Here is a 23,636-nt window from a genome sequence, read left to right as displayed (position 1 = left end):
TGGAGTTTTCGGAGCCTCCTTACTGTTTGGCAAGTGGAGAAACATCTCTGGATACTCGGACTATTCTGGATCAGCCACACAGTTAGCAACATAGCTGGCTGTTTGTCAGTGCTTGCTGTGTGCAAATTGGCTGCTGTGTTTCCAGCATGACAAAAGTGACTGTATTTCAAAAGCAATTCATTGGCTGTGAAGTGCCCAAGCATGTGAAAGGTCATGAAGCCTGAAGCCTCTATTCTCTGTTTTTATCATTGTTTTGTGAGATGAACAACAGAACAGTCTAACATTACAGCGCAGTACAGGCCCTTCGACCCTTGATGTTGCATCGACCTGTGAAACCAGTCCAAAGCCCGTCTACACTATTCAGGGGCTGGTTTAGCTCACTGAGCTAAATCGCTGGCTTTTAAAGCAGGCCAAGCAGGCCAGCAGCACAGTTCGATTCCCGTACCAGCCTCCCCGGACAGGCGCCGGAATGTGGCAACTAGGGGCTTTTCACAGTAACTTCATTGAAGCCTACTCGTGACAATAAGCGATTTTCATTTTGTTTCATTTTTCATTTTCAATTATCAACTATATGTTTATCCAATGACCATTTAAATGCCCTTAATGTTGGCGAGTCCACTACTGTTGCAGGCAGGGCATTCCACGCCCTTGCTACTCTGAGTGAGGAACCTACCTCTGACATCTGTCCTATATCTATCTACCCTCAATTTAAAGCTATGTTCCCTCGTGCTTGCCATCACCATCTGAGGAAAAGGGCTCTTCACTGTCCACCCTATCTAATCCTCTGATCATCTTGTATGCCTCAATTAAGTCACCTCTTAACCTTCTTCTCTCTAACGAAAACAGCCTGAAGTCCCTCAGCCTTTCCTCATAAGATCTTCCCTGCATATCAGGCAACATCCTGGTAAATCTCCTCTGCACCCTTTCCAATGCTTCCACATCCTTCCTATAATGCGGCGACCAGAATTGCACGCAATACTCCAAATGCGGCCGCACCAGAGTTTTATACAGCTGCAACATGACCTCATGGCTCCGGAACTCAATCCCTCTACCAATAAAAGCTAACACACCGTACGCCTTCTTAACAACCCTCTCAACCTGGGTGGCAAATTTCAGGGATCTATGTACATGGACACCGAGATCTCTCTGCTCATCCACACTACCAAGAATATTACCATTAGCCCAGTACTCTGTCTTCCTGTTACTCCTTCCAAAATGATTCACCTCACACTTTTCTGCATTAAACTCAATTTGCCACTCCTCAGCTGATGAAAAATATTCATTTAGCACCTCTCCTATCTCCTCGGACTCCACACACAACTTCCCACTACCGTCCTTGACTGGCCCTACTCTTAGCCTAGTCATTCTTTTATTCCTGACATATCCACAGAAAGCTTCAGGGTTTTCCTTTATCCTACCTGCCAAGGACTTCTCATGTCCCTTCCTGGCTCTTGGCTCTCTTTAGGTCCTTTCTGGCTAACCTGTAACTCTCAAGCGCCCTAACTGAACCTTGACGTCTCATCGTTACATAAGCCTCCTTCTTCCTCTTGACAAGTGATTCAACTATTTTAGTAAACCACGGTTCCCTCGCTCGACCACTTCCTCCCTGCCTGACAGGTACATACTTATCAAGGACACGCAGCAGCTGTTCCTTGAATAAGCTCCACATTTCAGTTGTGCCCATCCCCTGCAGTTTCCTTCCCCATCCTATGCAAACTAAGTCTTGCCTAATTGCATCATAATTGCCTTTCCCCCAGGTATAACTCTTGCCCTGTGGTGTATATACCTATCCCTTTCCATTGCTAAAGTAAACGTAACTGAATTGTGGTCACTATCACCAAAGTGCTCACCTACCTCTCTTATTCTCTTTTGACTGCCTGGAGGCAAATCGCTGTCCATGAAATCTGCAGTCATGCTCTTGTATTACTGTTGCTGCTTACTCTGTAAGTAGCTTAATACTGTAGTTTGTCCTGTGGAGAAATTCAGCACGTCACTTTGCAGATCTGATTGAAAAATATCCAGTGCAGTCCTGTAATTCCTCGCTTAACATGACAGTTGTGTTCCCAAGAAGTGAAATTTCAAAAGAAAAATGTTGAAACGCGTCAGATTTCCTGCCAATGCAATCAGTGTTAAAGCTGTAGTTAGGATGTACCTTGTTAGAGAAAACGTTAGAACATTGTGCCCTGATAGTTGAAATATTGTATTTTCTTAAATTTCATCGTTCATAAACAAAATGTGCAATTTAAATTACTAAAAGAAATATGCTAGCCCTCCGTACCTAGCTCCACTCACTGGATGCTTGTCCTTGCTGTCTCTTGCCGCACCCAACTCGCCAAATCTCATCCCCTCCTTGCCGAAATTTGGGAGGAATGGGGTGATGCAAGGGAGTGATCAAGCAAAGCAGTAAGAGGGGATGTGGATGGGAAGGCCGGGGAGGGAAGTGCCAGGCAGAAGGGAAGGGTCACCAGGAAAGAGAGCAGCAAAGCACAAAATGAATGAAGGTCTCTTACCTCCACACCTCAGCTGTTACCATGTCACATAGATAAAGCAGGTTGCAGAGCAGGAACCTAAACCTACTATTTGATCCATCTGCTTTGAACAAAGTTTGCCAGCGTGGTTACAGTACCTTAAATAACTTAAATAGGCTACCTAAAGGGACAAGACAGTGAAGCAACCCAAACCCTGAGCAATTTCACCACTTCCAATAACCATGAGAGGACTCCAAAGCTTCAGTCAATCTCAGTTAGATTTTCAACCACTTGTTTGGACTGGTCACTGGATGTCATTTTCTACTTCCCTCTAGAGAATCGTAGAATCCCTCCAGTGGAGAAGGAGGCCATTCGGTCCATCCAGTCTGCACCGATCCTTGGAAAGATCACCTTTCCTCGACCCACATCCCACCTCTGTAACTCTGTGTTCCACGTAAACCCACGTAACGTACACATCTTTGGCGCTGGGTAAATGGGTGGAGTGGGGTCGGTGGTGGTACCAGATGAATGGTCAGTAGGTGTTGTCACAGGATTGTCACTTTGAGAAATGTTTGTCTGCTCAAGTAGCTGCAGTGATGTCAGTGTGGTTGGAGCTGAGCTCTGGCTCTGCTCTTTAGTTTCGCTTTGGGTGTGTCTGTGTTTTTTAGTTTTGTTTTTAGTGTTGGAGCTGCAGCCAGCCAAGAAAGGTGTAATTTTGATCTCTCTGCAATCTAAAGACTATCTCTGGATCATTTGGTGAATTCAGAGTGATAACTGCTCTCAGTAAAGAATTTAAACCTGATGTGCTTCTTTTGGAAGGTTTTTTTATGTCTTATGGATGTTAAAAGGAAAGTTTAAGGATTACTTAGAATGTTGTATTCTTTCGGGATTGTATTTGAATTGATGGTTGCTAAGATGTTCACTATGTTTTAAAAAGGTTAACTGAGTTCATAGAAAAAACATTGTTTTGCTTTAAAAAATACTTTTCCATTTCTGCTGCACCACACCTGCAGAGTGGGCCGTGTGCTCCCCATACCACAATCTAGTAAAAGTCGTGGGTCAGGTGATCTCCATGATATATTTTGGAGTTCTCCAAATCTTGGCCCATAACAGTGGGGAAATGCCAGGCTGTGTTTAGGTTGTGTTTAAGAGCCAGGTAAGTGAGGCAGGGAGTGAGGCAAGGATCAAGGAAGAAGCTGGAGAGGAAGAGTGAGAGAAAATCTGCTCCAAAATGGTGCTAAACTAGTCAGTCAACCGCAAGTGTGCCAAATGGCCCCCTTGTATCTGATGCTGAAGCAGAATTATGCTGAATGAGGCAACTTAAAATGGGGATCTTGTATTTAAGTGAACTGGATCAAGTGGCCTTTCCTAATTTGTGTGCTCTTAAATTGGGTGAGAAGGGAAGGAACAACTGCTTTGGCCATTGTTCCAAACTTGATTAATCGATAAACCATGACATAATCCTGTGATAATTAAATCGTTTGTAAATAGTTTAAATTTTGTGAAATACTACTTCAAGATTTAATTTGGAATTTTAGTTTGACCTTTTTCAATTTCAATTGTCTTTATACCAATGAGTGGTCACTAAACATAACCATGTAACTGACTAAAACACAAAATTTAGTAATTCCGTGCAGAAGTATGCAACCTATTCGGTTTAATTCTAACCATTATGTTTCAAGTCAGAATATTTAAATAGTTGGTGCAGATGGAAGTGGAAAGGGTTTGCAGGGAGTCGCTGAGGTCTGGGAGCAGAGGTGACGTCATATTAACCTTGGAAAGCACAGCAGCAGTGCACGTTTGCACTGATCCATGCTGTTATGAATGTTGGCATTGTGAAGGGGTGAAGAAAACCATCATAAATATTCTGCAGGAAACCAATTGTTACTTCAGTTTTGAATGGTTGTGGTGTCGAGAGAAAAGAGTCTGTTGTTGGAATTTGAGCTGCTCTCTACTTGAATACTGCTATCACAGAAGCAGACAGCTGAATCCTGCATTGTGGGGGAAAGAAATCTTGACAGCACGGTTCGCTGTTTTTCTCTCTCTTTTGACACTCCTGCAGCTCGGGGATTACCGTAAAAATAGCACGCTTGGCAAGAGAGGAATAAAGGGAGAAGGCGGCTGTTTTGTTGGTGAATGCATGTCATGCATGTTGCTGTTGCAACACAAGAAACTGCATCTTGAAACTGTATAAAAGATTGAAAGGCCTTATTCATGTTTTTTGTTTTGGGGCGTGGTGTTAACAAATGAGAATCCACAAGCGCATTAGAGTGCTGCGGACGATGAAATGTTTCCCCTGTCATTTCTCCCAGTCAATTAAGTCGTCTTTCTCCAGCCTAAATACGCTGATGTCCACTGCATCCTATGACCAAGGTATGGGATGTTGTTTTTTTGGGTGAGTCAAGGGTTTAACCACTTCAGGATTTTATGAATATAACGTGACATTTGTCGTGCGTGTCTATTGTTTCAACCTGCCTGCTGTTGAACACACTCGACTAGTTGGTAGCTTAAAATATTTTGAACTGGGTCATAGACTTGCTCAGTGTTGTTTGTTTTTTTGTGAAGGGAATGCAGCTGCACTGAAACTTTGACCCAGTGATGGTCAATCTGTCTCCTTAATTATATAATAATCTTTGTTGTCACAAGTTGGCTTACATTAACACTGCAATGACATTACTGTGGAAATCCCTGGTCACCATATTCCGGCCTCTGTTCGAGTACACAGAGGGAGAATACAGAATGTCCAGATTACCTAACAGCACGTCTTTCGGGACTTGTGGGAGGAAACCGGAGCGCCCGGAGGAAACCCACGCAGACATGGGGAGAGCGTGCAGACTCTGCACAGACAGTGAACCAAGCCGGGAATCGAAGCTGGTACCCAGGTTGTGAAGCAACAGTGCTAATCACTGTGCTTACCGGTTTCTCCCACAATTCCCGAAAGACATGCTTGTTAGGTGAATTGGAGATTTTGAATACTCGGCCATGTACCCGAACTGGCACCAGAATGTGGCGACTAGGGGATTTTCACAGTAACTTCACTGCAATGTCAATGTGAGCTACTTGTGACACTAATAAAGATAATTATTAATTAATTCTCAATATTTTACAACATTTAATACAGTGTGCCATGCAATTCATGATGGGCGAAGGCTGGGAGCCGGTATGTTTTTCACTGGACTGCACAAAGATTCTCAAACTTTGGGAGGTCTGCAACATGATGTTTACACAGAGTAATTATGAACATTTGAGGGTAGTTGCGATGTAGTCTTAAAAAGGTGAAAGAAAGTCTGTGTACTTTGCTCATTGTACCTGAAGGCTGTGACTCACTCAAGTTTGAGGTTGAGATCCTGGAGTTACACTTGCTGTCCTGCAGGGCATTGGACTGGTTGCGGAAAGATTTTAAAACTTTCTTGATAGCTTCTGCTTCTAAAACCATGCAAAAGAGGAAGGTGATCGCGTCCAGTGTTTCAGCAGTGTTGTCAGTTGGGCTAAAGGCTGTAAGGATGTTAAAATTGACTATTATGCACCTGAATTATGAAAAAGGCCTCCGCAGTATAATTTGGGTTTCTTTCAAACTTGGGTTAGGCAGCTGTACTTTGAACTTTATGATAGGACAAATGACTTGGAGCAATTTTAGGCAGTGAATAAACACATTTTAAAGCACATTTGCGTTCATGATTATTGCTTTTCCTTTTATATGCTGGTACCCATAAAAGCTGATGACAAGCTTGTACTCAGTTACTGATCTGTTCAGTACCCAACATGACTCATTGAAGCAAAGCTGTGCATGCTCTGTATAGTTGACTGGACTCTTAAGGATATCGGTAAGCATCCAAACTTAAACATTTCAAGCTGCTGGAAATAGATGTGCGATTATTAATTTCCATCATGATCTGTCATTGCGCAAGAAATGTAGACGAATGAACGTGAAGTTGCAGCACGGTCAGCTGCAGAATTTTACCTGGCAGGGATGTGATATCGATGGTGTGGGCTTTTCATGTTTGAACTACGACTTGTATTGGATTGGCATGTTAGTGAATCTGAATGTGGTGGTCATTACGGAGTCAGACTCTGATCTCAGTTACCCAGAGCTAAACAGTACATGAGAGGTTATTCCGTGTTGTTCAGGAATCAATACTGTGGATGTTTTATCACCCCATGCCATCGTCCTGTGAGGACTATGGGTTTGTCAAATTTGCTGTAACCTTAGGGTGGAACTATGTCTGCTTCCATGAGGTTATTATTCTGAAATTATTCGAACACTGCAACTGCAGTTAAAATACCTAAAATTAAAGCAAAAATCTGACTTTATTTTTGTTAAAGGAATGTGGACCCCTCTGGCCAGGTCAGCATTTATTGCCCATCCATGACAGCCCTTGAGAAGGTAGTGGTGAGCAGCTGCCTTGAACTGCTGCAGTCGGTGTAGTGTACGTGCACCCACGGTGTAGTTGGGGTTTGACCCAGCAGCTGTGAAGGAACAGCAATATAATTCAATGTCAGGACTGTGCTTGGCTTGTGGGCGGGGGCAACTTTCAGCTGATGGTGCATCTGGTGTTATTGTCCTTCAAGGTGTTGGAGGCTGCAGTTTGGGAGGTGCTGTTGAAGGAGCCTTGGTGAGTTATTGGAGTGCAACTTGTCGATGTGTCTGTAGTGGAGGGAGTGAATGTTCAAGGTGGTAGAAGGGATTGCAGTTTGAGGATTAATGAGAAGGCCAGTGTCAGGATTTTAACCACTTCCATCAGTTACTTTGATATTTTAAATTATAATTCAGATTCACTTGTCTTTTTAAAATTTTAATTACGATAATAAAGGGTTGAATGACTTTGATTGCCATTTGAAGGGAGATATTTACTCTGATGTGACAGAATAATGATTAAGAGCTTTGCTAATATCTCCAAAAATAGATACAAGAGTGGGTGGCAATTGGCTGTGGAAAGTGACGTTTGATTTAGTTTTGCCGAGGGTGAGATTCTGTCTTTTTTTGAAGATTCCTCTTGCCCTGGTCATTGTGAAATGGGAGGTGGGTAATGCCTCCACTCATGCTGCTATGGGAATGTTGTCTGTTGGGTTATTGTCTCCGATATTGGGGTTACACATTTTGTTCTTGCCTTCATTGTGAGAAAGGTATTTTTATGAAGTACAGAAACCTGAGTCAATGGACCGACAAGGTTGAGAAGTTCAGGACAGAAGGCAAGGTAAAGAGAAATTTCATTGGGTGGGACAGTGAGCTGTGAGGAGGGTGCAGAGATCCTTCAGTTTGATTTGGACAAATTGAGTGAGTGGGCAAATGAATGGTAGATGCAGTATAATTTGGATAAATGCAAGGTTATCCACTTTGGTAGCAAAAACAGGGAGACTGTTATCTGAACAGCCATAAATTAGGACAGGGGCATGTGCAATGAGATCTGGATGTCCTTGTACACCAGTTGCTGAAGGTAAGCATGCATGTGCAGCAGGCAGTAAAGAAGGCAAATGGTATGTTGGTTTTCATAGCGAGAGGATTTGAGTACAGGAGCAGGGATGTGTTGGTGAGACAACATCTGGAATGTTGTGCGAAGTTTCAGTTTCCTTACCTGAGAAACTGTGTTCTTGCAAGAGAGGGAGTGCTGAGAAACTTTACTAAATTGATTCATCGGATGGCGGGACTGAAGTATTAGGAGAGATTGAGTTGTTTAGGATTATGTTCGCAGGAGCTTAGAAGAATTCAGGGGGGTTCTCAGAGAAACCTATATATGCTAACACCACAAGACAGGGTGGAATCAGGAAGGATGTTCCTGAAAACAGTTGAGGCAAAAAGATTGTATGTTTTCAAGAAGCAGCTAGATATCTCATTTGGGGTGAAGGATCAGGTGATTGAGTTGGATGATGAGCCATGATCATAATGAAATGTGGAGCAGGCTTGAAGGGCCAAATGGCCGCCGCCTCTTTTGTATGTTAAAAGGAAAGGAGCAAGCGTGATACTTGAGTTTTCAAAATACTTGAGCTTTTGCTAAGGAGAAAACACGAGTTCAGGAGCTGCATGAGTTTGAGATTCTGGGAAACGATAATATAGTGTGTCCTGGTTCCAGTATTTTGAGGATACAAAGAGGTAATCATCGAATCCCTACAGTGCAGAAGAAGGTAATTCAGCCCATCAAGTCTACACAGACCCTCTGAAAGAGCACCCTACGTCAGCCCAGCCCCGGCTCAGTCCTCACAACGCCACCTAACCGTTGGACACTCGGGAGTAATTTAGCATGGCAAATACACTTAACATGCACATATATGGACTGGGGGGGGGAAACGGGAGCGCCCAGATGAAACCCACGCAGACCCTGGAAGTACATGCAAACTCCAAACACAGTCATCCAAGGCCGAAATTAAACACCGGCCTCTGGTGCTGTATGGCAGCAGTGCTAAACATAGTGCCACCATGTCGCAATAGTGTGTGTCTGGCAGAGCTTGGGAAAACACGCACATGGAAGACCAAAAGATGGTGCCTTTAGATTTGGGAGCAAGAAAGGTTTCCGAGGAGTACTGACAGGATGCAAAGTTCATTTTGATATCAAATGTGCTGGAATCGCCGCTTGATGTGTGTCTCTTCCATATTGCACGATAGGCATTCAAGGAAATAGCTCAGGAATAACATTAGGGTTAGTGTTAATCTTGGGATGGATGTGGAGCATTTTTGACATGAGGGAAACACAGTGCTTGATTTCTGCCCAGTTGCATGGCCAAAGTGGGGTCAAAATAGTGCTTTTTATGTACCCATCCTGCGTTTTGGATGCTGCTGGCTTTTTAAAAAAATGTTTTTATTCAAGTTTTTCATTTTGTCCAACACAAAATAATGAAATATGTTTACACAAACCAGGTACAATTTACAAAAGCCAAACACCCAACCTCTCCCTTTCTTGTTATATTGAAATATTTTTAATAGAATACATAGTTTACAAAAGGTGATTGTCATGTATTTACATATGTATCGTTCTTTTCTCCTCCTCCTGTCTGCTTAAACACAACCATCTGAAACCAAGACCTTTTTTTTCCTTTTACTTCTGATTCTCACCCCTCCCCTCCCCTCCGTATTTGTCTGTCTTTGTGTGTGTTAACCAGTTGTATTTGCTGCATATTTCTTTATAGTTCCTATTATGAATAAAAAGTAATTGTGTTTAAATTTGCAAACCTGGTGACTGCAATTATTGGGCAGCCAAGGTCCTTTCCTTAGAATTATTGGCTAATTCAATTGTATTTCAACTCGGGGTCAAGTGGGACTGGAAGTGAAATATGCAGTAGCCCATGGGGTCGTTACTGTCTGTGTACGTGCATCATGATGGCGGTTTTGTGGTAAAGTGGCTCTTCCAGGAAGGCCTCAGAGTTCTGAGACCTGGCACTGATGAAAATAGCTAGAAAATTGTATTTCTACTTCTGTTTGCTGAGTTTACATTTGGAAAGTTCAAGAAAGTGCATTTATATTGTGTGAGTCACAACCTCTCAAAACCTAAAAGTGCTTCAGAACAGCCAACATGGTTTTGAATTTAGGTACTGTACCATCAAGGTAAGATGGAAATCTGTTAGCCGAACATCCCACAAACCGAAATGAGATCTCAATTTAAGTTGGTTGAGGATGCACAAGAGGTAGAAATTCACCTTTCTGGGATCTTTCTCTGTCCACCTGAACAAATATAGCCTATCCTGGTTCAATGTAATTGATTGAAGACTGCACACTGCTGACACTTCACCAAGGTTGAAACAAAGGCTCTGGATTGGAGTTGGTAGATGGAGTTGGAGTTGGTTTAATATGTACAAGATCTCAAATGGAAGTTAGCACATATTTGTTGATACAACCGTTGATAAGTAATCCGAGAAGATTGCCAGCTTGCATGTTGAAAATGAAACGTAACTGGGTTACCAAAATGGTATTTCTTTGAAATAATCAAATAAAATAATTTTCCATAGACTTTGACAGAATGAAGATTCAGCTGACCCAAAAATCTCAATGAAAAGTGGCCAAATGAATTTCGAGAGAGGTTTATTTGAATCTCTCTTTTTATTTCTTGCATATTATTATATTAGAAAGAGTTGCATAATATTTAGAGGTATAAATAATTTGGGTGTTCTTTGTTTTGTTGACTTTTAAGTGTCTGCATCAATTTCACTGATTTTCCCATCTTTTTGTTCTTCACAGCTGATATTATTTCCACAGTAGAATTCAACCACTCTGGAGAACTACTAGCAACTGGGGACAAGGGGGGAAGAGTCGTCATATTCCAGCAGGAGCAAGAGGTGGGTGTTATTTGCGTAGCACATCAACACAGGCAAAGAAAATAAATCCTTGCAGTTCCAGTTCACATAAAGTGTAAAGGAACCATTTGTGCATTTTGGTGGTGTCAGATGGGTTTTGAGCAGTATTTGTGAGAACTCACTGATCCAGTGTAGCCACCATCCTAATTTTCATAGGTTGCTAATGTTAAGATCCCAGCTGATAATACTGGGCAAGCGCCAGATACAAACCAGATCAATGCAAACACCAGATAGTAATTCAAACTTGCACTATTCCTTTAACCACAACAATACGTTCAAAATTGTGAAGATTGACATTCCCTAAACCCAATTTGCCAGCAGGATTTCCTACTGGAGCGTTTCAGGCACCTGCCTTCACTCTGTGGCAGACACACTGACTGAACAGCCTTCTTCCTTTCCTTCTGACTGTGTCCCTGGCAACACTTTTTTTTCTACTTTTCCCCCCTAAATTCAGTAAGCTACTCGCTTTGTAACGTAAATAAATGTTTGTTTCAAGAGTTTTAGAACCTCATTTAAAATGCATATGGTGCCTACGGACTAACTGGCACCAAGCTCTCAAAAATCATGTTCCACCTTCTTAAAACAAAAATACAAATATCCATAAAACTTGCAGTTAAAGTTCTCAATTAAACTTGTACATTAAAGTTCTACATTGTTCCCAACAGTAACAATAGACCCAGGAAGAACTAGACTGGAGCTAAAATGTTGTATTTCATTGAATAACATGGAATTTACTTCACAGAGACAGGGCAATGTCATTGTTTGTGCTTCACGAGCTGCCTCCCATTTTAATTCTTCTAAACTTATCAACATAACTTTATTCTTTATGTACTTGTCTAGCTTGCCCTGAAAATCATCTATGCTATTTGCCTCTACGATTGCATCTGGAAGGGCCTTCCACATTTTCACCGCTCTCATTAAAGAAATTACTTCAGAATTCCTTATTGGATTTATTCGTAACTAGTTTAACTCCGCTGAACTTTTCCAAAATATTAGAAACCTTGATTAGGTCACATCATTTTGTTTTAGAGGTAAGAGCCTCAACTTGTTCAGTCCTTATGGCTATGTCATCTAAGTTCCATCTTTCTGCACTTCATTAAGTGCTTGTCATCTAAGTTCCATCTTACTGCACTTCATTAAGTGCTTCTACATCCTTTTTATAATATTGATAGCAGAAGTGTTCTGGGTAACCCCCAGGAGCCGAAACAGAAGTTCAACATACATTTGATCCTTTGCAATTCTCTGCCTCCAGAAATAACCTTCCTGTGGTCTGTTTATGTTTTTGGGACTTTGTTAAATTCTGTTACTATTTTCAATTATTAATAACCTGTATTTGCTGAAATTGTATGTCAGTTTTTATCCCAGTTTTTCATTGCAAGTTCCATTTCGTGTCATGATGTTTTCAATCGATGACATAATTCTTTGAATTACTTGTGCGTCTCTATCATTTGACCGTACAATGTTTTGATCACGATTGCCTCACTGCATCCCTGTTCCTCTCTCCTCGGGTTCACTTGCCATTCCTAAATTCAGTAATGATTCCTCTCTTGGCTTTCCTTGATACTAGGGACGAAAGTAGCCCTGTAGATTCTGTAAAATTGAATTCCCCTTTGCAGCACTTCTTGTTTTAATTTCTTTTCCCGATTGTCTTTCCTCTGACCAATTTATTTGTAATGTGAGGAATACAAGCTGTAATTAAGAAGTTGTAAAAGGTGAGGTCCTGATTGATTTAACCATTTACTTGCTTAATTGTGGAGGGCTAATGGAACATTGTTATGATTGGTGATTGGTGCAGTGGTTAGCCCTGCCGCCTCACAGCGCTGAGGTCCCAGGTTCGATCCCGGCTCTGGGTCACTGTCTGTGTGGAGTTTGCGCATTCTGCCCGTGTTGGCCCCCACAACCCAAAAGATGTGCAGGGTAGGTGGATTGGCAACACTAAATTCCACCTCAATTGGGAAAAAATGAATTGGGTACACTAAATTTATAAAAAAGATTGGTGGTGATTACTTGGAGAGTAGATAATTTATATGGAGTTGTATTTAGTCCGAGCCAAGCAGCGCATGTGACATCTTAATGGGATACATGTGATATAATTAATGAGGAGCCAGGTCTGTCTGCCATTTAGCAGTTTGCCCGAGAACTTGAGTCTGACAAGACAGAACAATTTCAAGTTGAACAGCAGTTTTACAAAATGCTTTACAAAATGTTTTCCAAAAATGGCAGAAAGCAGAAGTGTATTGGTTCTGCTCCTGAAAGGGTCGGTCTCTCTCTCCTGAAATCTCTGCACGATTTTGCAAGCAATCTGTTTGCTAACTTAATTTATAAGTGGCATTGGGTTCCTTGATTGGAGTTAGTAGCAGGTATAATTGTAAGTATACGTTTTTCCTTGTGTTTAAGAACTGTTTAACTGATAATTGTAAAGCTATTATTATTTTAAATGTGGTTAATTATATGTTTAAATTAAATTTTGCTTTAACTTAAAAGGTAGTTAGTGGTCAGAGTAATCACTCCTATGGTCAAGTGTCCTTTCTTCACAAATCTGCAAATTTGAAGAAAATCATTTGATGTTGTCTGGTATCCGAACAAATGTTGAGGTGTGGCTCATTATCCTAACAAGGTTAAGTTACAAGTGTTCCATGCAATTTCACTCTGCTTTCGTTTGGAAAAGAAGCAGGTTTTGGTTTGCACTGATTAGCGATACTGAGTGCGTATGAAACTGAAGTGCTTTGAGGCGACATCCAGCAGAGGATATGCTGTGCTTGTCCAATCCATGGATTTTGACCAGAAAATTATTGTTGCACATCAAAGTTATTGTGCTGTTTGGATCAGTAAGTGTGGTTGTGTGTGGCTGCAAAGGACTGACAAAGGTGTTGGTGTAAGGACACTTTGGTCTAACCTCAGATAATCTGAAAGGGAGTTGTCCCACATGCCTATATTTAGAAAAGGGATGGACGTGTGTGTTGCTGATGTGTTCCATAGTGTTGACTGCATTGCGACTGAATGTAGATGGAATTTGAGGTGGAACCCAGGTTCATCGTGCTTGGCAGTGAGTGACTAAGTTGAAATTATGGTAGGAATTGGAATTCTGGTTTCAGTTTGGAAGAGTTGGAGGGACGAGAGAGCTGAATTGTTCCTCAGGCTTCCAACTTTTCAGGGGCTGCTTGTTGTAAAACTGAGTGCTGCTGTGATAGTGGATCTGTGATGATGTAAGCAAGTATGTTCTAGATGAAGCAAATGGAGCACCAATCTGTTCATTCTTACATGGGGGATGTTGTGTCACTCATGCCAGGCGGCAGCAGGATAGAACTCCACCAACTTGAATTTTGAGTGCCACTTGTGCAGTCTCTCATCTCTTGGTGACTGTGAGCAAAGGACGTTTTCAGATTTTCTCAGTGTGCAGAAATCTGATTGAGAAAATTTACTGTCTGAATTCTCCTCGTGCTGTCCTGGCATATTGTCTCCACTTTTTAATTTGACAGATTTGTATTCACATGCTGCTCTGTCATGACGCTCGACTACCTGGACCTTCACTGCAACTAACGGAGTAAAATTTCATAATGAATTCCTTCAGTGAAGCAGTATTGGTCAGGACAGCAGGGGAAACCGTTTGATCTTTCAAAAGTGCTGTGAGATCTGCAAGTCCACCAAAATCACAGTGGCTGTGAATATCCATAACTTCATTCAGCAGAAGAACGTGAAAAAAGCAAGGAAACAAAATCCACATTCAATCCAGAGAAAATCTTTTCAGAACCAGTTACCATCTGCAGTTTACTCATCCTGGTTACTTTGAATGGTACTTGGTGTTGTAATTTACTGTGTTATTTCTTTCAGAACAAAAGTCAGCCTCATTGCCGAGGTGAATACAATGTTTACAGTACTTTTCAAAGCCACGAACCTGAATTTGACTACTTGAAAAGTTTAGAAATTGAAGAAAAGATCAATAAAATTAGATGGTTACCCCAACAAAATGCTGCACAGTTCTTGCTCTCGACAAATGGTAAGTTAATTGCTTCTCAGTGTTCCAGCCTTTTGTGAGGAGAGTGTTGCCCTGTCCAAGTGACCTTGTCCAAAGTGACTTATTGTCTAACCACAGCTCACGCTCCCTTCAGCTTCCATTCACCCAAAATTGCCCCCTCATTCTGCTTGCAGAAGCATAAGAAGCAGATTTGAGGTGCTCCGACTGTCTACAGATTGTTCTCCTCCTGCTGTGCAGCCTGGGGTACTAGGTCCCAGCTTCTGGTTGTTCTATTTTATCTCAGCCCAGTGGCCATTCACCATGTTGGAGCCTTCAAAATTCAGGCTATTAATGTCTGCTGTTTCCCCCAATGAAATCTGTGTACCTGCACTTTCTCATGTCAACTTGACGCAATTGCTGGATAGCTTTTTCCACACCTCAGTATTTATGTTGCCATTGGATTGTTATAGCCCCAGTAAAAACGGCTCAAACCTCGGACCTGTTTTATGGGAAAGCCAGTGTAGTGTCATTGGGCAACTTAAGTATTTCTTAATGAGATGGTTGTCAACTTGGCAATTGAAAGATATGGTAGAAGAATAACTAAGTTTGTAGTTTTTTTTTTCTCAACTGGGGTCAGTAGTCAAGATGGAATCAAATGCATTTGGATGACTGTTTTAAATTTGAAAAATTAAAAAAAAAACCTCCTGTTATCTACCTTCATGTGTGCCAAAACATGACATTTGGTCATGTCTTCTTCCAGGTGAGAGCATTCCTCTGGTATTTTATTCACTTGACCATTTCTTTTAATGTCTGTGATGTAATCTCAGCCAGCGTTGATTAGCTGGTTAAGCATGGAGACTGTCCCTGGCTAGTGCGATCTGCACCTTTTTGAAGTTTGTAGCCTCTTTGTATTTTGTATCATTGCTTGAAAAAAATGTTGTTTCTTCACTTGACCCAGAGACCCCAAGAGCCCAGCTAATATGAGCAAACCAAACTCCATTTTGGTACCATTAATGCACTTGTCACAGTGATCTGCCAAATGATTTGTGGAATAATTTTGTTCTGTTTTGATGAGTTTTACTTTGAAGTTTCACTTCATTGAGCAATATACCAGGTCTGATCAACCTTTTATGTATGATGTTACTTAACTGTAGGCCTCCTTCACTAATTGTTTGGGGGATTTTCCATTTTGCTGTGTATGATGCAGTGAGCACATATTTTCTATTTGTTTCATGTGCTTCTTGTGAATTGGCAACCAGTGAGGGCAGAAACTTGGAAGTCTTGCCATCTTGTGCTTTTGACAATTTTTTTTTTTCTTTTTTTGTAAATTCAATCTCAATCCTGAGAATTCCAAACTTCTGTCGGATGATGTGTGGGATTAGATACCGGGATATTTGTGAATCATGGAAAAGCTCATTGTAATTTTTGGGCTAAAATGTCTCAAGTGGGGGGGGGGGGGGTTAGCACTTCTTCCTACAAAGCTGAGGACCCGGATTTGATCCCTCCCCTGGATGACCCACACAGCCCAAAGATGTGCAGGCTAGCTGTATTGACCATGTTAAATTGCCCCTTAATTAGAAAAAAATAATTGGTTACTCTAAATTTATTTATAATTTTTAATTTCTCTGACCATGTTTATAATTCCATGTCTTAGATGGGCAACGCGAATGTAAGCATAAATTTCTAACTTCCTTAAGATACTCGGGCAACATTTCTGAAATAAAACTGCGCTCAAGGAAAATACAAAAGGCTCGAATGGGACAAAAAATTCTCAGAAAATAATTAACTTATTTGCCAAGACTCTGGCTGCTTCTGAAAGGTGTCCTGAAGTAACAGATATTGGAGATTCTTATGTGGAAAAGACATCCTCTACATGGAACAAACTGCAGATTTTTAAAAAACTCATGAGAGATGTGAGTCTCACTGGCCATAATTTGTTGCTCTTGAGAAGATGCCGTGGTGAGCCTACTTGAAGCACTACTGTCTATTTGCTGCAGGAACCACCACGGTGCTGTTGAGAACAGAGATAAACTGCAAACATTTGTGTGCTATTTTCTTTCTTCCTTACTGCTTTTGTCACCCTGTTTTCTGCATCTTAACTCAATTCTCAAATTGGGTGTATCTGATTTCCCTAATGCCACTTACAATCAAAACAAATACTCGAGATACTCTTTAAGTAGTCAAGGAGCAAGGAATAGAGTTACCATTTCCAGTCAATGATTTGTTTTACGCCCCAATAAAAGAAACAATGAACGGAAAGCTTGTGCTACATTGCCTAATGAAATATGGTATGCTAATCACAATGACGTTCATCTGATCTCCAACCTAATGGGGGGCCAATCAGTGGATATCACTGAACTGTGGCACCCAATGTGTTGTTAAAGCTCTCTGATTAGCTGCTTTTGGTGGGTATCTTGCCTTTAGTGCAGATGAGAGCCCAGTCGCAGACATGCTCGCTTAGTTGTACTGTAAGGTCTGAAAGTATGAGGGAATAATTATTTTTGAAATTTTTTTATCAGGGTATTTGCAAGTTTTTATAATAATAACAATATAATAAACATTTCCACCCCATCCCAATCTTCACACCCCAATCATAAAACAACAATCTGGCCCCCACTCCCTTGGAAAACTGCATCTGCTGCCATTTTAATTTTCCCCGAGAAAGTCGGGGAGGGGGGGGAGGGGGGGAGCTGCTTCGAGTCCCTCCACATTAATAAGATCCATCTCTGGGCTACCAGGGACGCAAAGGCCAAGACGTCAGCCTCTTTCGCCTGCTGAACAAAGAACAAAGAAAAGTACAGCACAGGAACAGGCCGTTCGGCCCTCCAAGCCTGTGCTGACCATGCTGCCCGTTTAAACTAAAAACTTCTGCACTTCCTGGGTCCGTATCGCTCTATTCCCAAACTCTTCACCTATTTGTCAAGATGCCCCTTAAATGGCATGATCCACACTGCTTCCACCACCACCTCTGACAGTTCCAGGCACCCACCACCCTCTGTGTTAAAAAAAAAACTAGCCTCATACATCTCCTCTAAATTTTGCCCCTCGCATCTTAAACTTATGCCCCCGAATAATTGACTCCTCTACCCTGGGAAAAAGCCTCTGACTATCCACTCTGTCTCTGCCCCTCATAATTTTGTAGACTTCTATCAGGTCGCCCCTCAACCTCTGTCGTTCCAGTGAGAACAAACCGAGTTTATTCAACCTCTCCTCATAGCTAATGCCCTCCATACCAGGCAACATCCTGGTAAATCTCTTCTGCGCCCTCTCTAAAGCCTCCACATCCTTCTGGTAGTGCGGCGACCAGAATTGAACACTATACTCCAAGTGTGGCCTCACTAAGGTTCTATACAGCTGCCAATGCTTGCCAAGATGACAAGCCAATTTTTATACTCTATGCCCTGGTTAATGAAGGCAAGCATGCCGTCATGACTACCTTCTCCACCTGTTTTGCCCCTTTCAGTGACCTGTGGACCTGTACACCTACATCTCTCTGACTGTCAAGGCATCCTCCCTGTCTTGGATTTTGACTGGTCTAATTCCGGATCAATGACTGTGTTAAAATCTCCTCCCATAATCAAGTTATATGACTCTTAAATCTGGGATCTTACCTAGCACCTGCCACATAAATTCCACATCGTCCCAATTTGGAGCATATATGTTCATGAGTACCACGCGCAGCCCCTCCAGCTTCCCACTCACCATTATGTATCTACCCCCCTTGTCTGACACGATTTTCCCTGCGTCGAATGCCACTTGTTTATCGATCAAGATTGCTACCTCCCCTGGTCTTTGAGTCCAGCAATGAGTGGAATACTTCGCCAACTCACCCCTTTCTCAACCTACTCCGACCTCTAAGCTTTTGGTGTGTCTCTTGTAACATTGCCATGTCTGCCTTCAGCTCCCTCAAATGCGCAAACACGCAAGCCCTCTTGACTGGCTCATTCAACCCTCCCTTTTTAGGCCAGCCTGCAGCTCGCGCCTCCGGCCTTCTCGAGCCCCCCCCCCCGACATTCGCTGTCCCTGACCTCCCATTTGTCCCCTAGTAACAGGTCCTCCCCGTCAGCAAAGCAACCCCCTCCCCACCCCCTCCGCAACTGCACTAGAAACCCAACCCACCCATTTCAAGCTCCAGCTTAACAACTGCTGGACCCCCATTGTGCTTCCGTGAGTCAGCTGACCCAAGGCACCAAGCAGTCTGTCTCCCCGTTGTTCTCTTCCCCTCTCCCCCCACTTAGACAAACATTTGCAAAGCATCACATTCCCCAGTAAAAAAACACCAGAAAAAACAGTACAAAAACAGCCCCCCCCCACCTTTAACCAGCGCCCTGTAAGACAAAGTTAATTTGCAGTATCAAAACAGCCTCTTATTGCACATAACACTAATTATACAGCGCAGCCTAACAAATCGCCACTATGGTACTCTCTTGGCTTGTGTCTTTTCATCGAATTCATAGAATTTACAGTGCAGAAGGAGGCCATTCGGCCCATCAAATCTGCACCAGCTCTTGGAAAGAGTACCATACCGAAAGCCCACGCCTCTACCCTATTCCCATAACCCAACCCAGCATTAAGGGCAATTTAGCATGGCCAGTCCACCTAACCTGCACATCTTTGGACTATGGGAGGAAACTGAACACCCAGAGGAAACCCATGCACACGGGAAGAACTCCTGGAGACTCTGCACAGACAGTGACCCAAGCCGAGAATGGACCCTGGAGCTGTGAAGCAATTGTGCGAATCACTCTGCTACCGTGCTGCCCATGTGACAGGCCTAGAGTCTGTGGGGACACGTAAGTGCGCGAACCTAAGCCTATGAGGAGTTTAGGAGCTGTTCTGGCCGTTGGGCTTGGTCAGTTAGCCTGAGAGCCGTGGGAACACGTATATTAGTTGAGCTGTCCAATGTATATTATCGATCGCCTCGCAAGATAAGATAGGTGGTCTGATGTGGCCTCAAATCCACATTCAGCCTGCAGCCCAATCCTTTGACTCCCTTGTCGATTTACCTCAGTCTTAAAAATACTCAATGGCTCAGCCTCCACTGCTCTCTGGGCAACAGAATCTCAAAGACACTCAACTCTCGGAGAGAGAGATTTTCTCCTTGCTTCCATCTGAAATGGGAGGCCCCTTATTTATAAGCTGCAGCCATTGTTCTAGTCTCTCCCACTTGGGGAAACGTCCCTCAGCATTGCACCCTGGTGACTTACCAACTTTTACTGTCTTTCGAATACCTCCCCGCCGTTATCAGTTCTTAAGCGCAGTCGGTATCCCAACTACTCCACCCTTCCCCACCCTCTTTCACTGTGACGTTGCCAGCATCTTTTTCCTTGGTGCAAAGCACTCAACTCACGGCTGTCCCAGTTGTGGGGCCACCTGGATGTCTGCCCAGTCGCTCTTTCATAACATTCTTACATTTTTCTGGAAACAGCAGAGAAGGTTTTCCACAAATCCATTTTAAGATTTTGCTCTGGCCTCGGGAATTGCAGTTCGGCCCCCGATGCCATCTCAGACGCAACTCAACGCCAGCCCACGTAAATTGCTTAAGAAGATCAATTATATGACAACATGAGCAGGATCGCGTTGTTCTGAGATGAGTTATGAAGGCACTGCAGTGCACTGAATGCCACAACACATCACAGGCGATGTTGGAGTACAAGCTGAACAGTGAGTGGCACTCTATCACTCGCAAGCATAAAATGCAATTGAACTGCCTCAAGCAACCACCATTCAGGCCCCAATACAAACTGGTCAGCATTGCAAAATAGTTGGCCGGGTCCTCCAGCATCAGATCAGACTTCTATCAGTGCACGGTACAAGTTTCTAAATCATTTTTTAGTTAAGGTTGCTCTGACCGATCAGGAGGGGTGGAATGAAACTGGTTCTTTCCCATTTCTTTAATGGTTGTAAGGTAAGACTCCTACTGCCACCTTGAATTTGTCCTTGGTGGAGGAGAGGAGAGACAGGTTACTCTTTTGTGTGGATTTAAGATTCACCTGCCAGTGATAATCAGTAGGAAGCACATTTCCTCCCAAGGAAAATAGGTCCTCTGTTCCCCGACACTCGGGAGGTTTTGGGGGGAGGAGGGGGGGGGGGGTTGGGAGGGTGTGGGGGGGAGGGAGGGGAGGGAGGGGAGAGGGTGGGGAGGGGAGAGGGTTGGGGGGGGTTGGGAGGGTGTGGGGGGGAGGGAGGGGAGGGAGGGGAGAGGGTGGGGAGGGGAGAGGGTTGGGGGGGGGGGGGGGGGGGGAGGGGGAGGGGGAGGGGGAGGTCACATACCGTAAGGTGATTTTCAAATCTGATGCCTTTCACTGTGAAATTGTTACATCGTTCCAGCGGCCATTCTGTCAGTGGGTGTAACGTGGGAAGGTACGGCAGCACTCTGTAGGGCAGCTTTTTTAGTTCACCTCCAGTCTTATTTCGTTGATAAAAGTCCTTACATCGTCCGGTGTTTCAAAATAGAACTCCCGTTCCTCGTGTGACCCACAGACGGGCTGGGTACAACATCCCGAATTTCACTCCCTTCTTAAAGAGGGCCGTTTTTGCCCGATTAAACCTAGCTCGCCTCTTGGCCAAATCCGCGCCCAGGTCCTGATAAATGCGCAGCTCACAATTCTCCCACTTGCTGCTCCGTTCTTTCTTGGCCCACCACGGAACGTGTTCCTTGTCCAGGAAACGGTGTAAACGTACCACCATCGCCCTCGGCGGCTCATTTGCTCAGGGCTTCTTCGCGAGGGCTCTGTGCGTTCTATCCACTTCCAGGGTCCGAAGGAACGCCTCAGCCCCCATCAACCTCTCCAGCATAATCGTCACATAGGCCCTCACATCCAATCCCTCACTGCCTTCAGGGAGGCCGACGATTCTCAGATTCTGCCTCCTGGACCTGTTCTCCAGGTCCTCCAGCTTCTCCTGCATTCTTCTCTGGCAGTCGTCCATCATCTGCACCTTGGTCTCCAGCATGATTATATATTCCTCGTGCTCGGGACACCTTTTTCTCCACCTCCTGGATCGCTCGCCCGTGGGTCTCTTGATTCTGCACCACCTGCGTAGGTCTCAACCGAAGCCTTGATCGGGAAGTAATCTTCAAAAACCTTCACCAGCTGCTCCGTCGACCACTGTGCCGTTTTCCGCGGCTCTTGCTCTCCGCCATGCTTTCCTGTATTGCCAGCTCTACACTCATTCCTTGCAGGATTTTGTCTTCTCACATGGCCATTTCTAGTCCAGTTCTCCACACACTGGAGGGGAATTTCTCCTCACGGTCTCACTCTTCACCGATTTACCCCATAAAATCCAGGGAAAACACGGGGGGGGAGCCCGTCACAGGCGGGAGCTATCAAATGTGCAACTGACTCCTCCATGGCCACCACTAGAAGTGAATATGAGGGAATAATGCAAAAGCATTGGTTTCTACCATGAACAGGTACTTAATTACAATTCATTGTACTTCGTGGATTTTCATGGTCATTTTGAAATTCTGAGTTCCCTGCAATTGAGAACCCACAGTACCTGTGGCAAAGCTAGCTTTTTCACTGGCTGTCTCTCAAATTCGAGTTCTTAGCGTTTCTGAATAATTATTTATATTATTCCTTTTCAGGAGTTTCTTGGTTTCTTAAATGATTGTAGTTTATGGAAATTGTTATTGCGGGTATCCTTACCATTGTTTATCATATAGCAGTGCTACTTAGTTAGGATGGGGGTGAGGGACTGGTTTAAATTGCCATGCTGAGCTTCAGATGAATATCTCTTCAATATATTTTGTGTGGGTGTGTATAGCTCTTATCATTGTGAAAGGAGAGTCCTGAGGTTCTGTGTATTTGCAGTTGTGTGGAGATAATTACTTCCGATTTCAGCTTTATGTTTTGGTTTCTGACTTGAACTGGTGACAGCACTCTTGAATCTGAGTCAGAATTATGTGCATTTAATGAAACCTTGGCTGAAACACCAGTGCATTACAGTAGTCCCCCGTTATACCGCGCTCCGCAATACCGCGGTTCGCGATATACGGCGGGGGGGTGGGGGGGGGGGGGGGGGGGCTTATGGACCCCCAACTGTCAGCTTCCCACTCTGGATCAAAGTGAGCCGGCCGCTGAAGTTGACACTGCCGGCTGATTGGAGGGAGATTCAGTGAGAGAGGAGCAGCTCACACAGCGTCCGGAAGTGGATAGTGCAGAGCTACAGCTGCCTCAACCCTGCACAGCAGACAGGTTCTTTAAACCGGTGGCGGTCAGAACATATTTTTGAAAGTCAATCCTTTCTTCCAGTTTGGTGAAACCCACCAGAGTTCCTGGTAAGTTTCTGTGGGTTTCCCTCTGGAATAACTCCCAGCCTCATTCTGTGGCAATCAGAGAGCTTGTTTTAATTAGATCCACGATGGGGGTTTTAAATTTATTTAAAAATCTATGCATGCGCTTCCCATTGTGAGTCTACGGGGGTCTGACCTCTCCCCCCTCCGCCCCCCGTAGACTCACAATGGGAAGCGCATGCATAGATTTAAAAATAAATTTAAAACCCCCATCGTGGATATCCGCGGCTCGGATGCAACGCGGGTGGCTGCCTTGGACCCCAACACCCGCGTTATAACGGGGGACTACTGTACTGAACAAGTGGTTAGCACTGCTGCCTCTCAACGCCAGGGATCCGGGTTCAATTCCAGCCTTGGGTAACTATCTATGTGGAGTTTGCATGTTCGGCCCGTGTGTGCGTGGGTTTCCTGCGGTTGCTCAGGTTTTCTCCTATAGTCCAAAGATGGTCAGGTGGATTGGCCGTGATCAATGTGCAGGGTTACAGGGTAGGGCGGTCTAGTGGGCCAAGGTAGGGTGCTCCATCAGAGGGTCAATGCAGACTCAATGGGCTGAATGGCCTCCTGCACTGCAGGGATTCTATGAAGCAAAATATTGGAAATCTGAAATAAAAACAGTAACCGCTGGAAATGCCCAGCA

The 23,636-nt window shown here is 43.7% G+C and overlaps 1 protein-coding gene across 2 annotated transcripts in view; it reads left to right on the top strand.

The window, feature by feature from the left end:
• LOC119957320 (serine/threonine-protein phosphatase 2A 55 kDa regulatory subunit B alpha isoform) overlaps positions 1 to 23,636 on the top strand; it is an 88,672-nt gene that overhangs the window by 35,872 nt on the left and 29,164 nt on the right. The window contains exons 1-3 of one of the 2 annotated variants that reach the window (XM_038785202.1): positions 4,382 to 4,841; positions 10,633 to 10,730; positions 14,580 to 14,745. In XM_038785202.1, coding sequence (XP_038641130.1) covers positions 4,715 to 4,841; positions 10,633 to 10,730; positions 14,580 to 14,745 — 391 coding nt within the window. In that variant the 5' untranslated portion in view covers positions 4,382 to 4,714. Of the gene's footprint in view, positions 1 to 4,381; positions 4,842 to 10,632; positions 10,731 to 14,579; positions 14,746 to 23,636 lie in introns of those variants that run through there. The other variant, XM_038785203.1, reaches the window with a different exon arrangement.

This window comes from Scyliorhinus canicula, chromosome 26 (assembly GCF_902713615.1).
Source record: "Scyliorhinus canicula chromosome 26, sScyCan1.1, whole genome shotgun sequence".
Classification (NCBI taxonomy): domain Eukaryota; kingdom Metazoa; phylum Chordata; class Chondrichthyes; order Carcharhiniformes; family Scyliorhinidae; genus Scyliorhinus; species Scyliorhinus canicula.
This window is presented reverse-complemented; position numbering and strand designations above follow the sequence as displayed.